Source organism: Anas platyrhynchos, chromosome 1, assembly GCF_047663525.1.
Source record: "Anas platyrhynchos isolate ZD024472 breed Pekin duck chromosome 1, IASCAAS_PekinDuck_T2T, whole genome shotgun sequence".
NCBI lineage: Eukaryota > Metazoa > Chordata > Aves > Anseriformes > Anatidae > Anas > Anas platyrhynchos.
The window spans coordinates 198,031,923-198,058,546 of NC_092587.1; the positions used below are offsets into that span (position 1 = coordinate 198,031,923).

Below are 26,624 nucleotides of genomic sequence, written 5' to 3' on the forward strand. Positions count from 1 at the left end.
ATTCCCTCCTGCCCCCTGCCATGGGCAGGGATGCCATTCACTAGAGCAAGTAGCCCAGTGCCTCATCCAAACAGGTCTTGAAGACCTCCAGGGATGGGGCATCCACGGCTTCTCTGGGCAAGCTGTTCCAGTGCCTCACCACCCTCTGTGTGAAGAAGTTTTGTGGCCACCAAGGAGCAGCTCTGACTAGCCTTCTCTTTTCCTCCTGACAGGGATGCCTCCTGCTATTAAGAGCCGGCTGCTCACACCCCAGAGTCGCTCTCCAGCCAGACTCCAGGGCGACAGGGGAGGCACAGCTGGGCCAGGCTGCTGGGGGAAAAGAGCCTTCTCCCAGGTGAGGCTGGGGGGCAGCTGGAGGAGGCAGCCCCTGGGCTCTTCCCCTTGAGTCAGCGAGCGGCTTTCCTTGGACAGGGGGACTTGGCCAGCTCCACAGGGGTCCCGACACATGTCCCACCCACTGCCCTTTCCTTGCTGGGCAGCCGTTTGCTGAGCAAAAGCTGTAGCAGCAAATCCTCCTCTTGTGTGCTTGCAGAATGCTGACAGCATTCATTCAGGAGAGCTCCTCGAGGATGGGAGAAGAGGGTGTAATAAATGGCTCAGTCTTCAAAATAGGACTATAATCAAAGTTTACAATTTATTAAAGGAATAGAGGTAAGCAAACAGCGATGGGTGCGCTGGGAGTCTCTGCTCCACCAAGACACCCACCAGTTACATCAAGCAGCTGATTTGTATGCTCCTAGGCTGATACATATTCATTACTACTTCTAAATAAAACAGGGTTATTATAATTAGTTTCTGGAATCCCAACTGGAGCATGTGTATCAGTCTCCGGTGGTCCCTCTGGGGGTCTCTGGGGGGTCTCTCGTGCTGAAGGCTCATAGTCTTCCTCCCTCTTGTCCTTCTCCTTTGTCCAACTTGGCTGTATGTCAGAGACTTGTGCAACATCCCCTGCAAGCTTTGTCTTTTAGTTGTTCTTCAGCTCTCGCCATCTCCTTAATCTCCTGGCCAGATATCAGAGACTTGCATAGTGTCCCATGCAATAGTCATAATAGTTAGCAGTTATTCTGAAACCCCCCAGATATCAGAGACTTCAAGGAAGAGCCTACAAATGCATTGCCCTTCAAGCTCTCTATTGACACGAATTGCTAAACCATTCCTTTGCAAGATACGAGAATTATATACGTTAACCACTCTGTTCTTCTTAGACTTGTGGTTATACAAGGGTATGTAAGACAGAAGGTCACATTCATCATACCATGCGGCCCTAGCATTGTTCCATACTGACACAAATCAGATGAACATATCTCACAAGGGGAAGGGCAAGCGCTGTGCTGCAGCCTGGCCCCAAACTCAAGCCCCTGCCTGCGAGGCTCACCAGAGAGCAGGACAAGTAGCCACTGCATCTGTGTGCCCATTGCCGGGCTGTTTCACGGGTTGCCTTTGTGGAGATTTGATGTTTCTCTCTAATCGTTGCATGCTCAGCACAAAGCATGTTTTTGCAGGCATTGCTCTCCTGCGCACACTGCCAGTGTACAGCCAGGGAAGCAGCTGCTGCAGCAGCTCAGAGCAGAAGGCCACGGTTGTTCACTCACCCAATGCAGCTGCAAAGGAGCCTCCATTTTTTCGGGGAACTCCAGGCCTCTGGGTACAGCAAGGGACAGGGTTCCCCTATCTCTGGTTCTCTCTCTCCCCTCTTTGCTGGGAGGCTCTGGATGAGGGCCTCTACTTCTCTGATTTGGCAGGTGGCTGCCACAGCTTGCACCACGGCTTCTCCTTGGGCCAGACCTCAGAAAAGAGACACTGGTCCTCGCAGAGAGCTGCCGCCTGCTGGAAAAGCAAGACCAGGTTGTTGAGCAAAAGCTATAGCAGCAAATCCTCGTCTTGTGTGCTTGCAAGATGCTGGCAATGCATCAGGTGAGCTCCACAAGGATGGCAGAACAGGGATAGGGTTGTTACAAGGGTAGTGCTTCTGAAGATTTGACGTTTCTCTAACCACTTCATGCCCTTCTCCCCTGCAGGAAATAGGCTGCCTGTGCCGCCAGCAAGACAAAAGAACTCTGAGAAGAACTTCAGAGAAGTTGTTCCTTGTCAATTTTGCTTTGGCACTATCAAAAGTCATCTGCTAACCAACCAGCCAGCCTTCATAACCGAAGACAGCTGAACCATGGATTGCAGGCCCAGCAAAGTCAAAGTCAACATCACAACCGAGGTTTAGGCATTCACGTTTATATGCTGACTTGATTTTACCACTCTTCTTTCCTGTATTTGGTGAGAAAGTTGTATCAAACGTCAACTTCAAGCCTTTGGCAATCTGATCTTCAATTGCAATTTCTGTTCCCAGAGTGTTATCTGTGTTCCGTTTTTCTGTGAAAGTCAGCCCATACTCAGCCCACTTGTATTTGGTCTCCAAGCTCCCATTAACTTTTCCAGTGTCGGTGTTCGAAGAACCAGATGTTGTGAACTCCACCCCACTTGCAGATTTTGTTTTCACATCCAGCTTCACCAACCCAAACCCATATCCTTTATTGAAGGTATCTCTGGCAGATTTGCCAAGGTCTGCGTACGACGGAGGAATTGCCATTGGAGCTGGCTGGCGCGGGAGGGCGGCTTAGCTCTGCCACGAAGCTTCTCTCCAAGAGAAAAACCTGCCCTTTCTGAGCCTTGTTTTCCTTCGTGAAGGATGAGGGCTCCTGCAAAGCCTGCTGCCCTGGAAGTGTTCTTGCCCTTAGCTTCAGAGGCCGAGGGCTGGGGCCTTTCATGCTGCCTTTCTGAGAGAAAGCAGGCTGCAGGGAAACTGCCCTGAGCCTGGGGAAACCCTGAGGGGATGACTGCCCCACTGCCATGGGACAGCTCGCACATTAGCACTCCCCTCTAAAAATGCTCCCTGTTTCTGCTTCCCCTGTAGCAGAAGATGCAGGCGGAAATGCAGAGGCTGCAGAGGGGGTGTGCTTCCTCCATGGCACTCATGGACCTGAAGAACGCTCTGCAGCTGGTACCAGTGGAGATGAAGCATCAGCATGTCCTCATCCCTCTCCCTCCAGCGAAGAAGGCTGAGGCAGCTCCCCTCAGCAAATCAAGTGCCAGGTAAGTGTGGGCCAGCTCCCACAAAGGCCAGGAAAAGCTGAGCTGCATCAGGCTGCCCGAGGGATCCAGCATGCGGGTTGCTCAGCTCTGGGCTTTGGCTCTCCATCCCCTGGCTGCTTCGGGGAGGCAATGACTGTGGAGAGGACCTTGCCTCCAGACGTTCCCCTGCAGACCCAAAGTCCTGAAGCTCCCCTGCAGCCGACAGTCACGTACCCACAGTGGAAGGGGGCTGTGCTCCCTGCTCCTGGGGCTGGGGGCAGGCAGAGCTGGGGACCTTCAGATCCTACCTGAGAGTTTTTTTCTCTGTTGATGCAGCTACCAATTAGTACGGAGTGTGCGGGCGGGGAAAGTGATGGAGAAGAGAAAGGAGGCCTGGAAAATCACTGGGCTGCGGCGCACTGCCTCTGTCTTGCTTCCGCGATTGCGCTCTACACACATTTCTTATTTCATTTCATTAAGATGTAATATTTATCTTTATTTCAATAATATTTATCTTTATTTCATTAAGATTTAATAAACAAACAAACGGCTGTTCTACAGTTTTCTTTCCACACCCGAATGGATCACTGTGCACGCTCCGCGGGGCCTGCTCGAGGTTTGTACGGGCCAGAAATGAGAGAGCTTCATTCTCGGTACCGGGTTGCTCAGCTCGCTGGTGGCCCTACAGGAAAGATGCTCCCTGAGTGCACAGAGAGAGAGAGAAAAGCTGCTCCCCGACAGGGCAGCTCCTGACCCTTCCTCTGACAGCCCTGGCGGCCATTTGGCAGTTCTGCCTGCCCCCCCGCGCCACAAGCTGGCTGAGGCCTTGGCCTGTCCGCAGCACGGCTGTCAGTGGTGTCGGGCGGCATCTAGAGCCAAGAGGCCTTTCCTTTTCTTTGTGCTGAAGGAAACTTTGTGCTGTCTGGAGAGGCAGTGCCTCTTTGCTCCAAGTCTTGCAGGGTTGCCTCTCACTTTGAGGGCCCTGTTTTTCGTCAGCATTTGTGAGGGGCTTCTGCATGCGCCCCGCTCACTTGTTGCGGCCAGGGCTTCCCCCCAGGATGTCTGGGCAGGCCCATGCCGCTGGGCAGGCTCTGGGTGGGCCTCGTTCCCTGCAGGGGCAGGCGTCTGCCCCTGAGCCCAGAGCCCAGGAGCGGCTCCTGCACTCGCGGCTGCCCCTGCGCGGGCTGCTGCCGCTGCTTCTGGAACCTTCCTGCAGCCTCTGGCAGCTGGCGCCTGCGTGGCGGCCGCACGTTGGGCTTGGCAGCCTGGCATCTGCAGGCCGTGCCAGCCTGCAGCATGGCATTGGCGGCCTTGTTGCCGTCCCCAGGGCACGGCTGAAAGGGGATTTGGGGCATTTGCTTTCCAGGGGCTGGGCACGTTGGGGATGCAATACCCCACCACGTGCACAGGCAGTTCGCACTGAACAAGGTGGGCTTTGCAGCCTCGTCCTGCCCTCGTAGCCTGCTCCCTCCTGCAGCTGCCACCCCACAGCCCGCCTCCTCAAGCAGAAGAAATGCCCCAGCGGTAGCCTGCAAAGTGCAGGTGTGCCAGGGGCCCCTTGCTGCTCTGGCAATATGCACAACAGAAGAGCCCAGCTCCAGCAGAAGGACGGGATGCGTACTGCCTGGCGCTTGTGCGTTGCCTGTGGCCCGAGTGGGCAAGCCAGCATGTAGCCAGAGCCGGTTCTCAAGGCTTTCCCTATTAGTTGGGAACCCCGTGGAGGGTTTTTCCTGAGCTGAGGGTGTTGGCTGTGCTCTTCCTAGCCCAGCTCTTCTGTAGGGGGCAAAAAGGAGGGAGCTGGGAAGCTCCCAGACACTGAGGCCATCTCCAGGGCTCTCCGCAGTGACGCCATCTGGCACCTTCCCATGAGCAGTGGCCAAAGCACAAGGGCCCATCTTCTTTGTTGGGGAAGCCCCGCGCTGCATTTCCAGTGCCAGAAATGCTTAAATACTGTTCCTCCTTTCTTGCTTTTCAGCGTGTCTTAGTACCTGGGCTGGGTGCCTCCTTCCTTATTAAAGTGGGGCTGCTCTTGTTTTTTGCTTTGAGCTCCTCCAGGTAAAGAAGCCCACTTTTCAGCTCTCGGAGAACTTTGCCTGTCTTCCCGGAGTCCCACATAAGAAAGAAAGAGACTTTTCCTGTTTCTTTCTCAGGTGAATTTGGCCGCATCGGCAGAAAAAGTGTCCTGACACATGTCCTACTGACTGTCTTTTCCTTGCCGGGCAGCTGCTTGGTGAGCACCGGCTGTTGCAGCACTTCCTCCCCTTGTGTGCTTGCAGGCTGCTGACAGCACGTCAGGAGAGCTTGCAGGCTGCTGACAGCACGTCAGGTTCTTGCAGTGGAAAATTCCACTAACCTTGCATTTTCAAAAGGGATTGTGCGGGCATGGCAGTAGCATACCAGGTGAAGTATTTTAAGCAGATAAGGGGAATGTCCCACAGTCGCAAAATGAGGAGGATAGCTAAGAAAAGCAGGAGAATCAGGGCAAAAATCAGTAACAAACAAATAAATAAATAAATAAATCACGGGCATTCTGGTCACGAGAGATGAAGAAAAAAATAATTAAAAAAAAAAAAAGGAAAAGGGGAAAATAAAGGTTGGTCAAATAAAATTGTACATATATGGTGTAGTAGTAAGCATCGCGTGGTTTGTGAACCTGATTCTCCCCCTGTACTCAGCTCTGGTGAGGTCGCGCCATGAATACCCTGTTCAGTTTTGGGGCCCTCACTGCAGGAAGGACGTGGAGGTCCTGGAGCATGTCCGAGGAAGGGGAAAGGAGCAGCCGAAGGGCCCAGGGAGCAAGTCGTGTGAGGAGTGCTGAGGGAGCTGGGGTTATGTAGCCTAGAGGAAAGGAGGCTTGGGGGAGACCTTATCACTGTGTACAAGGACCTCAGAGAAGGTTGTAGTGCGGTGGGGGTCAGTCCCATCTCCCAAGCAACAGGCGGTAGGAGAAGAGGAAAAAGTGGGGCCGCGGGAGGTTTAGGTGGATTTAGGTTTAGGTTTAGGCAAAAAGTCTTCAACAAAAGGGTTGTGAAGCATTGGAACAGGCTGCCCAGGGAAGTAGTTGAGTCACCATCCCTGGAGGCATTCGAAAGCCGTGTAGATCTGGTGCCGAGGGACACGGTTCAGTGGTAGATTCTATGATTCTGTACTTCTCTGACTGTGAGAGGCCCCGGGTTGGCATGGCCTGCACCGCTCTTTCTCCTGAGATCAATGGCACAGAGAGGAGCACTGGGGGCAAAAGTCTGCCTGAGCTTTTATTCAGAGCAGAAAGCAGCCGCAGCTGAGCTGAGGCTGGGGGCAGGATGTGGTGGGGCATCTGAATTCCTGGGGCGCTGTCCTGTGCCTCGCAGTGATGCTTCCGTGGGTGCTGCAAAGCTTCCTGAGGGCCAGCTGCCAGCTCCGAGCATCCTCCTGGGACTGGCACAGCCGGGCGCGGCTACTCTCGCTGTCCTGCGATGCAGCTGCAGCGGAAAGCCCTGCGCAGCGCGCGAAGTGCCCTCCTGATGCGGGAGGGCCGTGGCTGGCGCGCCGGGGCTTGTGCGAGGTCAAGGGTGCCTGTGGGGGACACAGAGGTGTAGGTTAGGGCCTGAGCGGGTGCTGGGCGAGCCTGTCCCCCCCTCCAAGGCCTTTCCCCGGGGAGGGGTGGCCCAGGACCAGCCAGCCCCCCTGCGCGTGGTGCTGCCAACCTTGTGCTTGGTGCTGCTCGCTGCGCTGAACAGGCCCGGCCAACAGATCCTGGGACGGCGCTTGTGTCTGGGACGTTGCTGGCTCATCCGCTGGCGTATCTTTGGTGCAGGAGGAGGACTGCGCTTGGCCTCCCTGCTCAATGGCCACCTGCATGGGGAGAGGAACAGCACGGGCAGCTGAGGAAAGGGATGTCAGCCCTTGTGCCTGGGGCATGTGGAAATGCAGAGCAGCAAGCAGCTCCCGGCACGCACACCCAATGCACTGCTTCTGCCTGGGGCCGCCCTGGATGCCTGGTGCCCACCACGTGTGCTGTGCTTACCTGGTGCCCAGGAACCAAGGGAGTGGCTGCTGCTCCTGCTTCGTCAGCTGCTGCTGGGCGGAGATCTGTGATGGCCTCCTGGAGAGGCTCTGCAGCCAAAGGAGAAGCCCCTTCTCCACCTTCTTCTTGTGGCATTGCTGCTGCAGCGAGAGGGGCTTCATTGGCCTCCCCCACAGGGCCTCTGGCCAAGGCAGAGGCCGAGGATGTACATTCTGCAGGCTCTGGTGTGGGAGGAGGCACCCTGGGCACTGTGACCCAGGGAGCACTTGCTGCCTTGCTTGGGGCTCCCGCTCCCTGGATGATGGCTACAGAGTGGAGTAGGACTGCAGCCACGATGGTGTCAACTCTTTCATCCAGCTCTTCATCAGAGACACTGCAGGCATGTCGGGCACGTCCCTGGCTCTCCACCATCACGGCAGCGCTGTGCTCGCTGGGGCTTGCACAGGCTGATGGTTTTGACTGTGGAGCCCCACGTGTCAGGGGAGGCGTCCTGTGTCCCTCATCTTCCAGAGCAGGGGCTGCTGGAGGACTTGCTGGCCTGCTCTGTGCTGCTGTTGTTGTGGTGAGAGGCGTGCTGTGCCTCTCTTCCCCAGGAATTTCTTCCTGGGGAGCAGCTGATGGGACAGTGTCCGTGGTTTGCAGCGAGCCAGGAGAGGCGCTTGCTGGGTGTTCTGCTTCTTGTGCTGCCTCCCTTTCCACACTGCTGGCTGCGCTGCCCTCTTCCTGGGGAACGTCCTGTGCGTCTGTGAAGAGGCTGGCGAACCTGGGGTTGATCCAGGAGTTGATGATGACGATCTCCTCCTCTTCATCCCATCCCCCAGGACTGCTTTCTTTCTTGCCCCGGCCTTGGCTTGTCCCCTCGTTGCCTGTCCCCTGCCTGGGTTTGACGTGTTTCTCTCTCTGTTGTTTTTTCTTCTTACCCTGGCCTGGGCTAGCTGCTGCAGGGTCTCTGCTGGAAGCCCTTGCTCCTGCGCATACCCGGGAATCAGGCCCTGGCAGAGCAGTGGTCCGCCTCCTCTCCATGTCTGTCTGGACCCCGGCTGATCTCGTTGCTCTCCCTGTGCTCCCCGTGTGTGCCAAGTCCCCCAGTGCTCCAGCCAAGGCAGATGCTGAGGATGTAGAGTCTGCAGGCTCTGCTGTGGGAGGAGGCACGCTGGGTCCTGTGGCCGAGGGAGCACTTGGTGCCTTGCTCACGGCTCCCTGGCTCATGGCTTCAGCACGGCGTATGACTGTGGAAACGATGGTCTTGACTCCTTCATCCAGCTTGTCATCACAGGCACTGGAGGCATGTCGGGCACGTCCCTGGCTCTCAACCATCACCGCAGTGCTGTGCTCACTGGGGCTTGGAGAGGCCGATGGTTTTGACTGTGGAGCCCCACGTGTCAGGGGAGGCATCCTGTGTCCCTCATCTTCCAGAGCAGGGGCTGCTGGAGGACTTGCTGTCCTGCTCTGTGCTGCTGTTGTTGAAGTGAGAGGCGTGCTGTGCCTCTCTTCCCCAGGAATTTCTTCCTGGGGAGCAGCTGATGGGACAGTGTCCGTGGTTTGCAGCGAGCCAGGAGAGGCGCTTGCTGGGTGTTCTGCTTCTTGTGCTGCCTCCCTGTCCACACTGCTGGCTGCGCTGCCCTCTTCCTGGGGAACGTCCTGTGCGTCTGTGAAGAGGCTGGCGAACCTGGGGTTGATCCAGGAGTTGATGATGACGACCTCCTCTTCATCGCATCCCCCAGGACTGCTCTCTTTCTTGCCCCGGCCTTGGCTTGTCCCCTCGTTGCCTGTCCCCTGCCTGGGTTTGATGTGTTTCTCTCTCTGTTGTTTTTTCTTCTTACCCTGGCCTGGGCTAGCTGCTGCAGGGTCTCTGCTGGAAGCCCTTGCTCCTGCGCATACCCGGGAATCAGGCCCTGGCAGAGAAGTCGTCCACGTCCTCTCCAGGTCTGTCTGGACCCCGGCTGAACTTGTTGCTCTCAATTTGCACCCCGTTTGTGCCAGGTCCCCAAGTGCTGCTGATCGTTGGCCGTGTTCCCAGCTTTTTTGCGTCTTCTGCAGCACTTCAGACACGCGGGAGTGTGCTGTGTCCTGCAGTGCCGTGCAAGAGTCTGCAGGGCTGTGTGGGGCAGGGTGCCAGCTCTTCTTTAAATTCTGGGGCCCAGTTGCGGGCTGAGGTGGTGTTCTGTGTCCTTTGCTCGTGGGAGGTCTGCCCACGGGAGGAAGCCTTGCCTCCCTCATGGCTCCCTGGTTCCAGGCAAGGCCATTTCTTATTGCAGTGGAGACAAAGGCCTTTATTCGGTCTTCCATTTCTTCGTCAGGGGATGCAAGGCTGCTTTTGGACGAGTGCCGACTCTTCCAGTTTTGGGCCGCTGCTGTGGTGAGAGGTGGTGTTCTGGGGCCTTTGGTCCTGGGAACTCTGCTTGAGGGAGAAAGCCTTGCCTTGCTGCTGGCTCCCTCGTTGCAGGCTACAGCGTTTGTTATGACGGTGGACACAAAGGACCGTATTGCATTGCCCATGTCCTCGTCAGGGGCCACAGGGCTGTGTGGGCCACGTTCCCGCCTCTCTGCCCTCACTGCTCTGTCCCTGTTGCCAGAGATGCAGGGAAGAGGTGGCAAAAGCTCTTGCTGGCTGCGGGCCTCTGTTCCCAATGACTTTGCCCTTCCTCCCCCTGAAGAAGCAGAGGCTGCTGCTTGCAGAGGGGGCAGCTTGCAAGTGGCCTTTTCAGATGATGATGTCTCTGCTTTAGGCACTTGCTTGGGTGCTGCTGCCTGAGTCGCTGCCTGCCTTGGCAAAGGCGGCAGGGCTGGCAGCTGGATTCTCTCGGCCTGCCTCACCCCACGGTGAGGCAGTGTCTTGATGTCTTGCGGCTTCTTCTCCATCTGCAAGAGAAGCGAGAAGAAAGGCCAAGTTACTTGGGCCATTTCTGCCATTCTGCTCCGTGTCCCCACTAGAAGTGCTGCTGTGAGCTGCCCTGCAGCGGCCCCCGGCACGCCCTGGCAGCTGCCCACGCAGAGCGGGGCTCAGCCTGCCAGGGTAATGCCCTGCCTGTCTCCTCCTGCGAGTGCTGCCTGCTCATCGCAGGCTGCCAGGGCTGCCAAAGATGTTCGACCGAACCGTCCTGGGGCTCCCGACTCCGTGTGGCAGCTGCCAGTGTGACGCACGCTCTCTGGGCACGACCGCACCGGCAGCCTGTCCGCATGGAGGGACGGTGGAGGCAGCTCCTGGCTGCGCACAGCCAGGTTGAATTAGGCCACGCTGCTCTTTGTGCCTGTGGGCACAGAACTGCCAGGGCCACATGGGCTTTGGCTGTCCTGGGGGTGGGCTCTTCATGGAGAAACCCCAGGTTTGGGAACAACTGTGTCCAGGCCGGAGGGGCTCAGGGCCAGCTGGCCGGCTCGCTCCAGCACCGTTCTCCTCATCCTGGTGCTCTCGGTGCCATCCCGTCACACTGCTGTCCCTGTCTCGCTCCCTGAGCCTCACCTGGCGCCGCTCCTGCACGCTCCGCTGCCCTTCAGCGGGCTGGGAGTCATCCTTATTCTGCTGCTCCATGCTATGCTCCAGGTCCTCTGACCAAGAACTCCAACAGGCACCCAGGGGAGCTGCTGCCTCCTGACAGAGCTGCTCTCCTGAGAGTGAGTGGGCAGCCCGGGGCTCGGGCTTTATAAGGGACACCGTTGCCGTGGGTACCCCTCCGTGTCACAATGGCCTTTGGGTACGCATCACAATGCCCCGGTGGTTGCCATGGGGCCCTCAAGCCCATATTCTGGCAGACACCCCAGGGACACCGTCTCACACACCCACAGCAGGATCTGCATTGGCAGGTACCTCTGGCTCCTTCCAGCCAGTGCCCCCGGCTCAGCCCCAGCTCAGTCTTTCTCAGGGCAGTTAGCTTAGCTCCCTAACTGCTCCCAGGTAACTGCGCGTTACCTGCTCTGCCAGGAGATGCTCTGCTCGGTCGTCCGCGTAAGCTTCCTGGCTCTTTTGCCTGACTGCCCACACATCAGCAGAGACTGCACTCGAGCTTGGACGCCCATCAGGCCACCCTGGCAGTGCAGCTGGAGCAGGAGCAGGAGCAGGAGCAGGAGCAGGAGCAGGAGCAGGGATTCCTCCCGTGTCCGGGCAGCCAGAGGCCTGTGGCTCTAGGCACTGTGAAGTGCTCCCAGAGAAGGTGGGCTCCAGGGAGCCGGTGGAGCTGGCAGAGAGGTGGCTTGAGGCAGGCTCTGGCAGGGCTGTGAGAGGAAAGCCCTGGGCAGCCGCAGGACGAGTTCCTGCTCCTTGCTTTAAGAGCAAGCTGTGGAGGAGCTTTCAGCAGCAGAGCCACAGCTGTGCCACGCTGCTGTTTAGCCTGCAGCTTCTCTGGCTGCTGAAGCAGGTCCTATGCTTCAGAGTTGTGCCTGAAACAGTGTTGGTAACACAACGGTGTCTTTGCTGGAACAGGTTGCCCAGAGAGGCTGTGGCGTCTCCATCCTTGGAGATCTTCAGAAGCACAATCCTCGGAATTGTGCGTAAAGCTCGTCCTTTGGGGAGAAAGAGAAGGAATTGGAAAAACAACCCCAAAACTAGGGAAAAGGATAAAAAAGCACAGGTTAGATATTGTCCAATTGTCTGGCCTGAAAAGCCATTAAAAGGAACTTTGCTCCTTTGGCCACAACGCAGGTCCGATGAAAATTCCCGCTTCAAGTTTACAGGTAAACAATAAGACTCCTTTTCCGCAGGAGGAATCAAGTTATGCTCCCTCTAACCCTAACATTGCAGCCGAGGCAGCAGGAGCTGCACCAGCAAGGAAGTATATGTGTAAGTGTACGTGCTTGAGACAAAGTATTGGATCTGCTTGAGACAAAGTATTGCTGTGAAGGGAGTGACTCCTCACTCTAGAGTAACACTTGTAACAGTAACAGTAGAAGTTGTTGTACAGCAGATACAACATGAGAATCCTGTAAGGGGATGGCCTGTCCCGAATGGCAAGGGGTAGTACTGGCTCTGCGGCAATAAATGCAGGAAGGTGTTGCCCCTTGGCTGGAAGGCAGCTTGCACCCTGGGGGCAATAATTCCACATGTACCTATTACTGAAGACCCACAACGCCAAAGCCCCCTTGAGACCGCACGCAGAATTACGAGGACTCCACATAATCCTCTAGGAAACCGAACCAGGGAATTTCACTCACTGGAGAACTAGAAAATAACACTCTGCACGCAGTCCAGGCACTACGAGAGGAGCTAAGAAGCTTCTCAGAAACAGTACTTGTGTTGGGTCTGTCTGAGCTGGAGTCACCTTTTCCCTGCAGCAGCCCACACAGTGCTGTGCTCTGCACTCGTAGCTGGAGCAGCACTGATATCGCTCAAGTGTTGTGTCTGTTGCTGCGCAGTGCTGGCACGGCATCAGGACTCCTTCCAAGCCCCCAAGAGCCAGCAGGCTGGGGGTGGGCAAGTGATGGGGAGGGGGCATTGCCAGGGCAGCTGACCTAAACCAACCAAAGGGATATTCCATAACACCTGATGTCACACTCAGCAATAAAAAGGGGGGCTCTCCTGGGGGAGGGGGCTGTTCCTCCTGAACAACCACTACGCGCTTTGAGGCCCTGCTTCCCAGGACGTGGCCGAACATCGCTCGTTGATGGGAAGCAGAGAATATTTTTTTTCCCTCTATCTGTGCTTCCGCACTGACTTATTGTTTCTCTTGTTTCTTTTTTTCCTCCCCATTCCCTTTCCCTTTAATTAAACCTTTCTCATCTCAAACCTCGAGTTCTCTGTGTTGTATTTTCTCCCCCTTCCTCTTTGAGGAGAGGGGGAGTGAGAGAGCGGTTGTGGTGGAGCTCAGCTGCCCACCTGAGTCAAACCACAACAGGCCAACAGGGCTGCTGGTATTGGCTGTGTTCCCTGTTCGCTGCAAAGTGCCTGTGCACGTGGTGGGAGATTGTATCCCCAGCTTTCTCAGGCCCTGGAAGCAAATCCCCCAAAAGTGGAGCAGTGGCATCACGAGCGGAGCCCCGGAGGCAACCGCGGCTGTCTGAAAGGCAAGCATCAAGAATGCGGACATGTCAGAGGAGGAGCAGCAAGATGCTGTTGATTGCGCCACTCAGGCCTTGGCGAAGCACATCGAGAAGGGCATTGCTGCGCACATCGGGAAGGAATTTGACAAGAAATAGAATCCCACTTGGCACTGCAACACAGGAGGGAACTGCGGCAGCTACGTGACTCCTGAGAGCACGCACTTCACCTACTTCTAGCTCAGCCAAGTTGCTATTCTTTTCGAGTCTGGTTAGAACCACGGACTCCCACTGACACTTGCATCTGGTTACAGGACTTTGCTGGCTCCCATGGCTGGTTACTTCAGCCTTCCTGAGGAAACAAACCTTGATCTTCAAGGGCAATGGCAGGGATTATGCTATAGCAGAAGTTGTTACATTGTGGAAATATAAAGGAAAAATACCAACAAAATGTATTCATTGTTTTTTTTGTTTTGTTTGTATTTATTGTAATAATTGTAATATTGTATAAATTGGGCCAAGCCCCAATTTAAAATGTTGAAATTAAAAGAGTTGGATCCATACAAGTCCATGCATCTGGATGGGATTCATCCCAGAGTGCTTGGAGAGCTGGCTGACATCATTGCGGGACCTCTCTCAATTATTTTTCTATGGTCTTGGCAATCTGGAGAGGCCCCAGTAGAGTGGCAGCTGGCAAAAGTTGTACCAATTTTCAAGAAGGGCAAAAAGAAGACCCCGGTAATTACAGGCTTGTCAGTCTCAGGTCAGTGCCTGCTAAAATTAGGGAGAAGATTATCCTTGAAGTTATTGAAGAGCGCCTGGGGGACAGTGCAGTCATTTCTCCCAGCCAACATGGGTTCACGAGGGTTAGGACCTGTTTAACAAATTTCATTTCCTTTTTAACAATTTTGATTTCCATGGGCAGGCACGGCCCGCAGATGCCAGGCTGCCAAGCCCAACGTGCGGCCGCCAAGCAGGCGCCAGCTGCCAGAGGCTGCAGGAAGGCTCCAGAAGCAGCGGCAGCAGCCCGCGCAGGGGCAGCCGCGAGTGCAGGAGCCGCTCCTGGGCTCTGGGCTCAGGGGCAGACGCCTGCCCCTGCAGGGGATAAGGCAAACCCAGAGCCCAAAACCAACCCCAAGGGTACTGCATCCCCAACTTTCCTAGGCCCTGGAAGCAAATCCCCTAAAAGCGGAGCAGTGGCGGCGTGAGCAGAGCCCCTGAGGCAACCGCGACTGTCTGAAAGGCAGGCATCAAGAATGCGGACATGTCAGAGAAGAAGCAGCAAGATGCTGTTGATGGTGCCACTCAGGCCTCCCTGCCCACGCTGCTGGATGAGCTGCCCTATGTGAGAAACACTCCGTAGCCAATAACTTAGGCTCAGGCGAGGATCTCAGTGAAGTAGTAATTTATTTGCGATTGCAATGGCGGGCGCCCCACAAGCAGGAGAGCGTGCCTACTAGTTCCAAAACACAGTTTATATACCTTTTGATGACAGGACCCTCCCCTGTTTCCCCACTGAGTGAGTAATCCAGGTTCACAATCTATCTGATGCTTCACAAACAACGCATGGCCTTCGGTTGCCGGCCTGTTAAATTTCAAATTTCTTTTGACGTTTTTACTGCTTGAAGGGGTAATGTTTCTTCACTTATCTGACTTGACTTAACACTGCAATTTTCACCTAATATTGTCCTAAGGAATCTGGTTGTCTGCATTTTACAAGGTCGCCTGCTAAGCTTTCTCATCACTGTAAGCATATCTCAGTACCACATTCCTTCCCTCTAAACAATGTAACTCTGCAAAAACAACATTTCTATTCCCACAATTCCCCCCTTTTCTTCTTCATAAACTGTTGATTTTTGCAAAACCTTTCTCTAAGGTGTAATTTGGTAGATTTCTTCTTCTTTGCTTTCTTTGCTTTCCATCTCCTCATTATCACCTTATCTGAGTAAGGTGGTGGCTCCATGGTCATTTGTTTCAGTAGTGCGGTTTCAGTTAACCACTGTACTAGTCCTCTTACACAGGGGATAATGCAGCAACCAATGGCTGTCAAAACTCCTACTACAACTGCAATCAAGGATGTAAATATGCCTACTTTTTCTGCCAATTCACTGGCAAGGGTGGTAAGCCTTTGAAGTGCTTTGAAGTGAGGCAGGATGCCATGGAGTATGAAATTCCCATTTTATTCCCAAGGCTTTTCCAAGTTTCCACTTGACCAAGGCCTCCTCTGAGAGGTACACAATTAATAGTTGATTCTTCCCTATCATCGTTTTTTAACCTTAGGCTTCCAAATAATTATTAATACAAAGAATAAGATGTACACTACTACTATAATAAACTCCTCCTGGGAGCACTTCAATTTGTTATAGGTCTGTCCTTTTTAGTTACCTGTGAAAATAAAGGGTTAGTTTACAACTGTAAGCTTTTATCCTGCTCAGAGTCTGTTACGAGATTTTTCTTTTTGATTTTAACTTTCAACAAGTCGTCTGTAGGAACAACTTCCCAGGCGCTAGGGTCGGTAGCTGCTTTCACTCGAGTATAGTGAGTCCAACCTTTTTCCGCAGCTCTTACAGCTGTTTCAGTGCTTAGCAGTACTTGGAATGGTCCTTCCCATTCAGGCCGAAGTTTTGATTCTTTCCAGGTGCGTATCAGGACCCTATCTCCTGCATGGAATGAATGTACTGGGAATTCCAAAGGCGGAGTTTGAGCCAACAGTCCACGAACCCTGAGAGATTCTAAGGAAGAAGATAATCCAGGCATATAATTTTTGAGGAAAATATCTTTAGTTTCAAAAACAGGTATCTCACCGTTTCTACCCAGGTACGGTAGTCCAAACAACATCTCATATGGTGAAACTCCTACATCTTTTCTAGAAGCAGTTCGAATTCTGAGAAGTGCTAAAGGTAAACACTTTGTCCAGGGAAACTTAGTCTCTAAAACCAGCTTTGACGGATGTTTCTTTAATGTCTGATTCATTCGCTTCACTTTCCCTGATGAGGAAGGATGCCATGGAGTATGAAATTCCCATTTTATTCCCAAGGCTCCCATGAATCCTTGTAAAACAGATGAAGGGAAATGACTTCCTTGATCTGAATCTGTATTTTCAACAATCCCATATCTAGGGATTATTTGTTCCAGGATTACCTTTATCACCACACTAGCTGTTGCTGATGCTGAAGGAAAAGCTTCTACCCATCCTGACAAATGGTCAATCAACACCAGCAAGTACTTAAATCTGCCTACTTTAGGTGATTCAGTAAAATCGATTTGGATGCTCTGAAAAGGTTGAAGCCCTGGCTCCCGTCCGCCCAGGGGTTGTTTCCGTAGAGCCTTCTTATTCACTCGTTGGCATGTTATGCAACTATTACACGCTTGTTTAGCTACAGCGTACATGCCTATACGTATATATTTTCTTAATACGGTGTCACACATTGCCTGGACTCCCCAGTGGCTTCCTTGGTGTAGAACGGCTAACATTTCTCTCATTATCTGTTTGTTTACCATTTCTCTCCCATCAGGGAGAGTCCACCATCCTTCGGACTCCTTTGCTCCTAATTCCCTAAAGGCTTCTATTTCCTTTTTACTGAATATTTGCTTTTCAGGTGGAGGTTTTATTTCAGGTACAAGAAGCAGCTTTGCTTCTACCTCTCATTGCAAAGCTGCTTCTTTAGCCTTTTCATCTGCAATCCTGTTTCCCCATTTAACTAGGGAGTTTCCTTTTCGATGTCCTTTCACGTGCACCACAGCAACCTCCTCTGGTAGTAACAGACTTTCCAAAATCTGTCTAATTAATTCTTCATGAACCAATTCCTTTCCCTTCCTGTTTACTAAGTCCTTTTCTTCCCATATTTTTCCAAATGCATGTACCACCCCATATGCATATTGTGAGTCAGTATATATAGTTCCCTGTTTCCCTTTTAATTATTTTAATGCTTGATTTAATGCATATAATTCACAGGTTTGAGCTGACCAATTGCTAGGCCGTCTTCCCATTTCTTCGACATTCCCATCCGGTCCTTCAATGATGCAATAACCATTACATCTCTTTCCTTGTACCACCTTAGAAGACCCATCTGTAAACAATATTTCCCCTTCCTCTAAGGGCACCTCTTGCAAATCTAATCTTACCTTTGCCTGGTAATTTATTAAATGTAAGCAGTTATGTTCCGTATTTATTGGATCCTCAATTCCCTTTGACAAGAAGGAGGCAGGATTCAAAACAGACTCTGTAGTTATAGTTAAATCATCCTTTTCAATTAGTATAGCTTCATATTTTAGTATTCTGGAGTCTGTCAGCCACCTTCCTGCTTTCTGAGTGAGAATAGCCTTCACTTGGTGAGGGGTAGCAACAATCAGTTGTCCTCCAAAGGTGAATTTCCTGCTCTCTTCTACTAATAAGGCAGTTGCTGCTACTGCCTGAATGCATTCTGGCCATCCCTGGGATACAGGGTCTAATAATTTAGACAAAGATGCTACAGGTTTCTTTTTATCTCCCATTCTTGGGTTAACACCCCCAAAGCAGCACCCTCACTTACAGTTATAAAAAGATAAAATGATTTCTTTAGGGCAGGAAGAGCTAAGACTGGTGCTGTAATAAGGTCTTTTTTTAAAAAAAAATTTCCATTACTTCTTCTTCCTCTTTAATCCAGTTCAGTATATTAGGTTCTTCCTCCAATAATTTGAGATATAATTTCTCTGATTTCTGTGCATATGCTTCTATCCACAGTCTGCAATATCCAGTTCAACCCCCAAATTTTCTCAACTCTTTCTTTGTTTTAGGGAGAGGAAGTCGCACAATTCCCTGAATCTCCTCAGGGTTTACTCTCCGTCTGCCCTCAGAGACTACATGTCCCAAATACTTAACCTCTTTTTCTACACACTGTAATTTATCTTCAGATACCCTTAGCCCGTGTTCTCCTAAAAAATTCAGGAGTTTATTGGTGGCTTCTTTTACCTCCGATCTTTCTTCCCCAGATATCAATAAATTATACACATACTGTAACAACATCACCCCTTCTGGAATCTGAAATGTTTCTAAAATCTTTTCCAATTCTTGCCCAAACAAATTGGGAGATTCAGTGAATCCCTGAGGCAAAGCAGTCCATCTATATTGCTGTTTACGACCTGTCTCTGGGTCTTCCCATTCAAGTGCAAAAATGTATCGACTTTCAGGATCTAGTGGGCATGCCCAAAAGGCATCCTTTAAATCTATAACATTGAACCATTTGTGCTCATAAGGGATTTTACTCATCAGGGTGTAAGGGTTAGGAACCACAGGGTGGTGCTTTCATGTTATCTTGTTAACTTTTCTCAGGTCTTGTACTAATCGGTACGAACCATCTGGCTTTCGTACTGGTCAAATTGGAATGTTATATGGTGACATACAGGGCTCCAAAAGACCATCTTTAACTAAAGTTTGCACTATAGGTTTCAGGCCCATTTTTCCTTCACAAGAGATAGGATACTGTCGTTGTCTAACTCTTCCGCTCCCTTCTTGAACAGTTATCTTTAAGAGAGTTATGTTAAGCCCTCCTCGATTTCCTGCCCTTACCCATACCGTGGGATTTATTTCTTTTTCATCATTTTCTGTTAATAATTTCATTGCGACTGTTCTTCCTTTTTCACAGGTCTTCAATCATAATCCTAATTTGACTATTAAATCTCTCCCTAATGTTATATATGGAGTGGTAATTCGTGTCGAGAAAATGGTTGATATTAATAAAGAAGGGGGAGATTTAGGAATGTGGCCATGGGGGTTGGAAAACCCCATGAGTGAGACAACATTAGACTCTTAACGATGAGGCCATCAGGAATATCAAAGAGTTTAGAGGGAACACAGGGTGATTCAGGAGACTCTGTGCAGTCTCCGGTTTCTTGTTCTCCAGCTGGTTCTCTTTTTCTCCAGCTGGTAAGGCATGGATGTTTCTGTGTGTTTGCTGTTGTTACATTCAAAGTTGTTTGACCAATGAAAAGTTGTTTTGAAAAGAACTGCTGTGGGGAGAAGGGGATAAGAGGGGAAACCGCCCTCAAGATAAAAAAGGCAGCACGATGAAGTTACATCAATAAAGAAGCAGGAAAAAGAAGTGAAGAGGAACAGGCTGGCAGAACGCAGACCAGGACGGTCTTTTGACACTTTGCTGTGCTGCAGGAGCGGGCTAGCTTGCAGCTTAACCTCCCTTGCCCCTGCTTTCAAGGGACTGGGAGGGTAAGGGGTGCATTGTCCCAGTGCATCCCAGCAACTCCTTGCACCTTCTGGCCGCTAGCAGCTCCTGGAAACTTCCCTCTCCGAGCTCTTGGCACCCCGATGGCTGCGTTGGCTTTCTGCCTGAGGAGCCCTGATGCCTTTGCTGGCAAGGACATCCCTTCCTGGCCATGGTCTCAGCCAGGACTGTCTCTCCTGCAGAGGTTAGGCACAACGGATTTGGCCACATGGGACCGAAGAGGTGTCCTCGCACAGCCAGAGTCTGGAGGAGTCATCGTCTTTCCCAGGTGAGTGTGCTGCGTCTGCAGCCCATGGCTGGCGTCAAGGCCAGGGCACTGCAACTACTGAGTGTGGTGGCCTGGAATCACACTGCTGTCCTCTTCTTGCTTCCAGGATTGGGCTCTACATTCCATCTGGAAGAGCTGCAGGGGGTAATCCAGTTCAAAGTCCCGAGAAGCAGGATGAAAGCTGCCAGGGCGTGCCGGGGGCCGCTGCAGGGCAGCTCACAGCAGCACTTCTAGCGGGGACACGGAGCAGAATGGCAGAAATGGCCCAAGTAACTTGGCCTTTCTTCTCGCTTCTCTTGCAGATGGAGAAGAAGCCGCAAGACATCAAGACACTGCCTCACTGTGGGGTGAGGCAGGCCGAGAGAATCCAGCTGCCAGCCCTGCCGCCTTTGCCAAGGCAGGCAGCGACTCTCAAGCAAGTGCCTAAAGCAGAGACATCATTATCTGAAAAGGCCACTTGCAAGCTGCCCCCTCTGCAAGCAGCAGCCTCTGCAACTTCTGCCAGAGGAAGAGCAAAGGCATTGGGTACAGAGGCCCTCAGCCACCGAGAGCTTCTGCCACCTCTTCCATGCGTCTCTGCTGAGAGGGACAGGGCAGAGAGGGCAGAGAGGTGGGAACGTGTCCCACACAGCCCTGTGGCCACTGCTGAGGATGTGGAGTACTCAGTACGGTCCTTCGTCTCCACAGTCATAAGAAATGCTGTAGCCAAGAGCAAGGCAAGGCTTTCTCCATCAGGCAGAGGTCCTAGGACCACAGGCCACAGAACACCACCTCTCCCCACAGCAGTGCCCTGGCATTTGAAGAAGAGCCGGCACCCTGCCCCACACAGCCCCACCGACTCTTTTACGGTGCTGCAGGACACAGCACTGTCTGTTGTGTCTGAAGCCATGTCAAAGGCGATGGCTAAAATGCGGCAACAAGGCCAATGACCGGCAGCAATGGGGGACCCAGTGACAGCAACAACATGGGCAACACATGGGGTGCCCAGTGACAGCAACAAGATCAGCCGGCGTCCAGACTGACATGGAGAGCAGGTGGACCGCTGCTCTGCCAGCGTTCGATTGTCGGGGAGGTGCAAGAAAACCAACTGCCAGCAGAGACCATGCACCAGCCAGCCCAGGCAGGGTTGAAAAGCAAGAGCAAGAGAGAGCCCAAAACATCAAACCCAGGCAGGGGAGCAGCAAGGAGGGGACAAGCCAGGGCCGAGGCAGGCAAGAAAGCGGTCCTGTGGGATGGGACCAAGAGGAAGAGATTGTCGTCATCAAGTCTGCGATCAACCCCAGGTTTGCCAGACTCTTCCAGGAACCACAGGCTTTTCCCCCGGAAGAAGGCAGCTCATCCAGCACCGTGGACAGGGAGGCCGCAGAAGAAGAAGCAGTAAACCCAACAAGCGCCTCTCTTGACTCATCAGAGTCCACGGACACTACACTGTCAGCTGCTTCCCTGGCAGAAGGTCCTGGGGAAGAGAGGCACGGCACACCTCTCACAGCACCAGCACCAGCACCAGCACCAGCAGCAGCAGAGAGGACACCAGCGAGTCCTCTATCAGCCCCTATTTGCGAAGATGAGGGGTACAGAGCGCCTCCCCAGACACCTGGAGGTCAAGACTCAAAGCCATCAGCATGTCCCTGCCCCAGTGAGCACAGCACTGCGGTGCTGGTTGAGAGCCAGGGACGTGCACGACATGCCTCCAGTGTCTCTGAGGAAGAGCTGGATGAAACAGCCGAGATTGTCGTTGCTGCAGTGCTACTCCATTCTGTAGCCATCATGCAGGGAGCCACGAGCAAGGATCCAACTGCTCCCTCGGCTGCATAGCCCAGGGTGCCTCCTCCCACCCCAGAGCCTGTTGACTGTACAGCAGTTGATGAAACCGGAGCAGTGGCTACTCCCTTGGCTACGGTTCCTGGGCACCAGGTAAGCCCAGCGCGTGTGGTGGTCTCCAGGCACCGAGGGCAGCCCGAGGCAGAAGCAGTGCGTGGGGTGTGCGTGCTGGGGAGCTGCCTGCTGCTCTCCATTCCCAAACGCCCCAGGCACAAGGGCTGACATCCCTTCCATCACCTACCTGTGCTCTTGCTCTCCCCATGCAGGTTGCTGCTGAGCAGGGAGGCCAAGCACAGTCCTCCTGCACCAGAGATACACCAGCAGACAAGCCAGCAACGTGCCAGAAACAAGAGCCGTCCCGGGGACTTTTGGATGGGCCTGTTCAGAGCAGCGAGCAGGAGCAAGGGCTAGGAAAACGCAGGGGGGATGGCTGGTCCTGGGCCACCCCTTCCCTTGGGTGCTGGTGCGGGGGGAAGGCAGGGGCTTGCCCATCACCCGCTCAGGCCCTAACCTACACCTCTCTGTCTCCCACAGGCATCCATGACCTCACACAAGCCCCGGCACACCAGCCACGGCCCGCCCACATCAGGAGACAGGCGCTTCAGGCTCTGCGCAGTGCTTTGTGCTGCAGCTTCATCGCAGAAGAGTGGGAGTAGCAGCGCCCAGCTGCCAGCACCAGGAGGGCGCTCGGAGCTGTACGCTGACATCACTGAAAGGAACAGGACAGTGCCCCAGGAATTCAGATGCCCCTCCACATCCTGCCCCCAGCCTCAGCTCATCTGCAGCTGCCTTCTGCTGGGAATAAAAGCTCAGGCAGAGTTTTGCTCCCAGTGCTCCTCTCTGTGTCGTTGATCTCAGGAGAAAGAGTGGTGCAGACCACGCCAACCTGCTTCCCGTAGCATTCAACACCGTGCAGCGCTGCATTCAGGAGACCCTGCTCTTTCTCTCCTACACCCTTGCAAAGAAGCAGGCTGTTGATTTCATCTTCAAGGACATCGGCCGTCTGGTCTCCCGCAAGAGCAGAGTCCAAATGCACTTTTCCTCCGACTTTGTTCACAACCTGAATAGCAACGGCCAGCTGTTGAAATGCCGCCTCACTGTAAGTTTCTCACTGCACCAGCACAGCCCAGGGCTCCTGGGAAATGCCCCAAGAGGCCGTTGGCGTGTTAGGAAACAGCTGGGGAAGAGGAAGGAGGCCCTGCAGGAAGGCAGGACCAAGAGCAGAGCTGTGGACATCCCCGGGAAGACTGTGGAGGAGCTCCCGCTCTGGTAGTCCTCTGCTGCAACAGCCTTCTTTCCACAGCCCCTTGTTCAGTGAGGCCTCTGGGCTCTCACTGGCACCCTTCTCCCTGAAGGGAGCAGGGAGTGTCACTCAGCTCTCCTCTCTGGAGCGGAATCTTGAACCTTTCCAGAGAATCACAGAATGGCTTGGGTTGCAATTGATGTTAAAGATCTTCTATTCCCTCCTGCCCCCTGCCATGGGCAGGGATGCCATTCACTAGAGCAAGTAGCCCAGTGCCTCATCCAAACAGGTCTTGAAGACCTCCAGGGATGGGGCATCCACGGCTTCTCTGGGCAAGCTGTTCCAGTGCCTCACCACCCTCTGTGTGAAGAAGTTTTGTGGCCACCAAGGAGCAGCTCTGACTAGCCTTCTCTTTTCCTCCTGACAGGGATGCCTCCTGCTATTAAGAGCCGGCTGCTCACACCCCAGAGTCGCTCTCCAGCCAGACTCCAGGGCGACAGGGGAGGCACAGCTGGGCCAGGCTGCTGGGGGAAAAGAGCCTTCTCCCAGGTGAGGCTGGGGGGCAGCTGGAGGAGGCAGCCCCTGGGCTCTTCCCCTTGAGTCAGCGAGCGGCTTTCCTTGGACAGGGGGACTTGGCCAGCTCCACAGGGGTCCCGACACATGTCCCACCCACTGCCCTTTCCTTGCTGGGCAGCCGTTTGCTGAGCAAAAGCTGTAGCAACAAATCCTCCTCTTGTGTGCTTGCAGAATGCTGACAGCATTCATTCAGGAGAGCTCCTCGAGGATGGGAGAAGAGGGTGTAATAAATGGCTCAGTCTTCAAAATAGGACTATAATCAAAGTTTACAATTTATTAAAGGAATAGAGGTAAGCAAACAGCGATGGGTGCGCTGGGAGTCTCTGCTCCACCAAGACACCCACCAGTTACATCAAGCAGCTGATTTGTATGCTCCTAGGCTGATACATATTCATTACTACTTCTAAATAAAACAGGGTTATTATAATTAGTTTCTGGAATCCCAACTGGAGCATGTGTATCAGTCTCCGGTGGTCCCTCTGGGGGTCTCTGGGGGGTCTCTCGTGCTGAAGGCTCATAGTCTTCCTCCCTCTTGTCCTTCTCCTTTGTCCAACTTGGCTGTATGTCAGAGACTTGTGCAACATCCCCTGCAAGCTTTGTCTTTTAGTTGTTCTTCAGCTCTCGCCATCTCCTTAATCTCCTGGCCAGATATCAGAGACTTGCATAGTGTCCCATGCAATAGTCATAATAGTTAGCAGTTATTCTGAAACCCCCCAGATATCAGAGACTTCAAGGAAGAGCCTACAAATGCATTGCCCTTCAAGCTCTCTATTGACACGAATTGCTAAACCATTCCTTTGCAAGATACGAGAATTATATACGTTAACCACTCTGTTCTTCTTAGACTTGTGGTTATACAAGGGTATGTAAGACAGAAGGTCACATTCATCATACCATGCGGCCCTAGCATTGTTCCATACTGACACAAATCAGATGAACATATCTCACAAGGGGAAGGGCAAGCGCTGTGCTGCAGCCTGGCCCCAAACTCAAGCCCCTGCCTGCGAGGCTCACCAGAGAGCAGGACAAGTAGCCACTGCATCTGTGTGCCCATTGCCGGGCTGTTTCACGGGTTGCCTTTGTGGAGATTTGATGTTTCTCTCTAATCGTTGCATGCTCAGCACAAAGCATGTTTTTGCAGGCATTGCTCTCCTGCGCACACTGCCAGTGTACAGCCAGGGAAGCAGCTGCTGCAGCAGCTCAGAGCAGAAGGCCACGGTTGTTCACTCACCCAATGCAGCTGCAAAGGAGCCTCCATTTTTTCGGGGAACTCCAGGCCTCTGGGTACAGCAAGGGACAGGGTTCCCCTATCTCTGGTTCTCTCTCTCCCCTCTTTGCTGGGAGGCTCTGGATGAGGGCCTCTACTTCTCTGATTTGGCAGGTGGCTGCCACAGCTTGCACCACGGCTTCTCCTTGGGCCAGACCTCAGAAAAGAGACACTGGTCCTCGCAGAGAGCTGCCGCCTGCTGGAAAAGCAAGACCAGGTTGTTGAGCAAAAGCTATAGCAGCAAATCCTCGTCTTGTGTGCTTGCAAGATGCTGGCAATGCATCAGGTGAGCTCCACAAGGATGGCAGAACAGGGATAGGGTTGTTACAAGGGTAGTGCTTCTGAAGATTTGACTTTTCTCTAACCACTTCATGCCCTTCTCCCCTGCAGGAAATAGGCTGCCTGTGCCGCCAGCAAGACAAAAGAACTCTGAGAAGAACTTCAGAGAAGTTGTTCCTTGTCAATTTTGATTTGGCACTATCAAAAGTCATCTGGTAACCAGCCAGCCAGCCTTCATAACCGAAGACAGCTGAACCATGGATTGCAGGCCCAGCAAAGTCAAAGTCAACATCACAACCGAGGTTTAGGCATTCACGTTTATATGCTGACTTGATTTTACCACTCTTCTTTCCTGTATTTGGTGAGAAAGTTGTATCAAACGTCAACTTCAAGCCTTTGGCAATCTGATCTTCAATTGCAATTTCTGTTCCCAGAGTGTTATCTGTGTTCCGTTTTTCTGTGAAAGTCAGCCCATACTCAGCCCACTTGTATTTGGTCTCCAAGCTCCCATTAACTTTTCCAGTGTCGGTGTTCGAAGAACCAGATGTTGTGAACTCCACCCCACTTGCAGATTTTGTTTTCACATCCAGCTTCACCAACCCAAACCCATATCCTTTATTGAAGGTATCTCTGGCAGATTTGCCAAGGTCTGCGTACGACGGAGGAATTGCCATTGGGCTGGCTGGCGCGGGAGGGCGGCTTAGCTCTGCCACGAAGCTTCTCTCCAAGAGAAAAACCTGCCCTTTCTGAGCCTTGTTTTCCTTCGTGAAGGATGAGGGCTCCTGCAAAGCCCGCTGCCCTGGAAGTGTTCTTGCCCTTAGCTTCAGAGGCCGAGGGCTGGGGCCTTTCATGCTGCCTTTCTGAGAGAAAGCAGGCTGCAGGGAAACTGCCCTGAGCCTGGGGAAACCCTGAGGGGATGACTGCCCCACTGCAGTGGGGGAACAGCTCCCACATTAGCACTCCCCTCTAAAAATGCTCCCTGTTTCTGCTTCCCCTGTAGCAGAAGATGCAGGCGGAAATGCAGAGGCTGCAGAGGGGGTGTGCTTCCTCCATGGCACTCATGGACCTGAAGAACGCTCTGCAGCTGGTACCAGTGGAGATGAAGCATCAGCATGTCCTCATCCCTCTCCCTCCAGCGAAGAAGGCTGAGGCAGCTCCCCTCAGCAAATCAAGTGCCAGGTAAGTGTGGGCCAGCTCCCACAAAGGCCAGGAAAAGCTGAGCTGCATCAGGCTGCCCGAGGGATCCAGCATGCGGGTTGCTCAGCTCTGGGCTTTGGCTCTCCATCCCCTGGCTGCTTCGGGGAGGCAATGACTGTGGAGAGGACCTTGCCTCCAGACGTTCCCCTGCAGACCCCAAGTCCTGAAGCTCCCCTGCAGCCGACAGTCACGTACCCACAGTGGAAGGGGGCTGTGCTCCCTGCTCCTGGGGCTGGGGGCAGGCAGAGCTGGGGACCTTCAGATCCTACCTGAGAGTTTTTTTCTCTGTTGATGCAGCTACCAATTAGTACGGAGTGTGCGGGCGGGGAAAGTGATGGAGAAGAGAAAGGAGGCCTGGAAAATCACTGGGCTGCGGCGCACTGCCTCTGTCTTGCTTCCGCGATTGCGCTCTACACACATTTCTTATTTCATTTCATTAAGATGTAATATTTATCTTTATTTCAATAATATTTATCTTTATTTCATTAAGATTTAATAAACAAACAAACGGCTGTTCTACAGTTTTCTTTCCACACCCGAATGGATCACTGTGCACGCTCCGCGGGGCCTGCTCGAGGTTTGTACGGGCCAGAAATGAGAGAGCTTCATTCTCGGTACCGGGTTGCTCAGCTCGCTGGTGGCCCTACAGGAAAGATGCTCCCTGAGTGCACAGAGAGAGAGAGAAAAGCTGCTCCCCGACAGGGCAGCTCCTGACC

At 53.0% G+C, this 26,624-nt stretch overlaps 3 protein-coding genes, 2 long non-coding RNA genes and 1 pseudogene across 5 annotated transcripts; 3 read left to right on the forward strand and 3 right to left on the reverse strand.

Annotated features, from left to right (window-relative positions):
• Positions 1-2,103: 2,103 nt before the first annotated feature.
• On the reverse strand, positions 2,104-2,638 carry LOC140001370 (non-selective voltage-gated ion channel VDAC2-like). The gene has a single exon (XM_072032804.1). The coding sequence runs from the start codon at positions 2,579-2,581 to the stop codon at positions 2,123-2,125; it is 459 nt and encodes a 152-aa protein (XP_071888905.1). The 5' UTR covers positions 2,582-2,638; the 3' UTR covers positions 2,104-2,122.
• Positions 2,639-2,881: 243 nt separating this feature from the next.
• On the forward strand, positions 2,882-3,614 carry LOC140001514 (uncharacterized). The gene is made up of 2 exons (XR_011806761.1): positions 2,882-3,084; positions 3,400-3,614. It is a non-coding gene; the product is annotated as an uncharacterized lncRNA (long non-coding RNA).
• Positions 3,615-5,942: 2,328 nt separating this feature from the next.
• LOC140001371 (uncharacterized) lies at positions 5,943-13,285 on the reverse strand. Its single transcript, XM_072032805.1, has 3 exons — positions 10,533-13,285; positions 6,750-9,931; positions 5,943-6,618 (listed from the first exon to the last, which is right to left on the reverse strand). Exons 1-2 carry the CDS (start codon positions 10,599-10,601, stop codon positions 6,887-6,889), a joined length of 3,114 nt encoding a protein of 1,037 aa, XP_071888906.1. The 5' UTR covers positions 10,602-13,285; the 3' UTR covers positions 5,943-6,618; positions 6,750-6,886.
• LOC140001372 (dynein light chain 1, cytoplasmic-like) lies at positions 13,070-13,519 on the forward strand (annotated as a pseudogene).
• Positions 13,520-24,526: 11,007 nt separating this feature from the next.
• LOC113841418 (non-selective voltage-gated ion channel VDAC2-like) lies at positions 24,527-25,400 on the reverse strand. Its single transcript, XM_038176795.2, has 2 exons — positions 24,798-25,400; positions 24,527-24,631 (listed from the first exon to the last, which is right to left on the reverse strand). The coding sequence occupies exons 1-2, from the start codon at positions 25,383-25,385 to the stop codon at positions 24,527-24,529; spliced, it is 693 nt and encodes a 230-aa protein (XP_038032723.2). The 5' UTR covers positions 25,386-25,400.
• Positions 25,401-25,667: 267 nt separating this feature from the next.
• On the forward strand, positions 25,668-26,420 carry LOC140001515 (uncharacterized). The gene is made up of 2 exons (XR_011806762.1): positions 25,668-25,890; positions 26,206-26,420. It is a non-coding gene; the product is annotated as an uncharacterized lncRNA (long non-coding RNA).
• Positions 26,421-26,624: the final 204 nt, after the last annotated feature.

Excerpts from the sequence above, each read along its gene's own strand:
- LOC140001370 (XM_072032804.1), bottom strand. The coding sequence starts at position 2,581 with ATGGCAATTCCTCCGTCGTACGCAGACCTTGGCAAATCTGCCAGAGAT.
- LOC140001371 (XM_072032805.1), bottom strand. The coding sequence starts at position 10,601 with ATGGAGCAGCAGAATAAGGATGACTCCCAGCCCGCTGAAGGGCAGCGG. Across the intron at positions 9,932-10,532 it reads GCGTGCAGGAGCGGCGCCAG|ATGGAGAAGAAGCCGCAAGA; the intron begins GTGAGGCTCAGG and ends CTTCTCTTGCAG.
- LOC113841418 (XM_038176795.2), bottom strand. The coding sequence starts at position 25,385 with ATGGCAATTCCTCCGTCGTACGCAGACCTTGGCAAATCTGCCAGAGAT. Across the intron at positions 24,632-24,797 it reads GGGGAGAAGGGCATGAAGTG|CAGGCGGCAGCTCTCTGCGA; the intron begins GTTAGAGAAAAG and ends TTGCTTTTCCAG.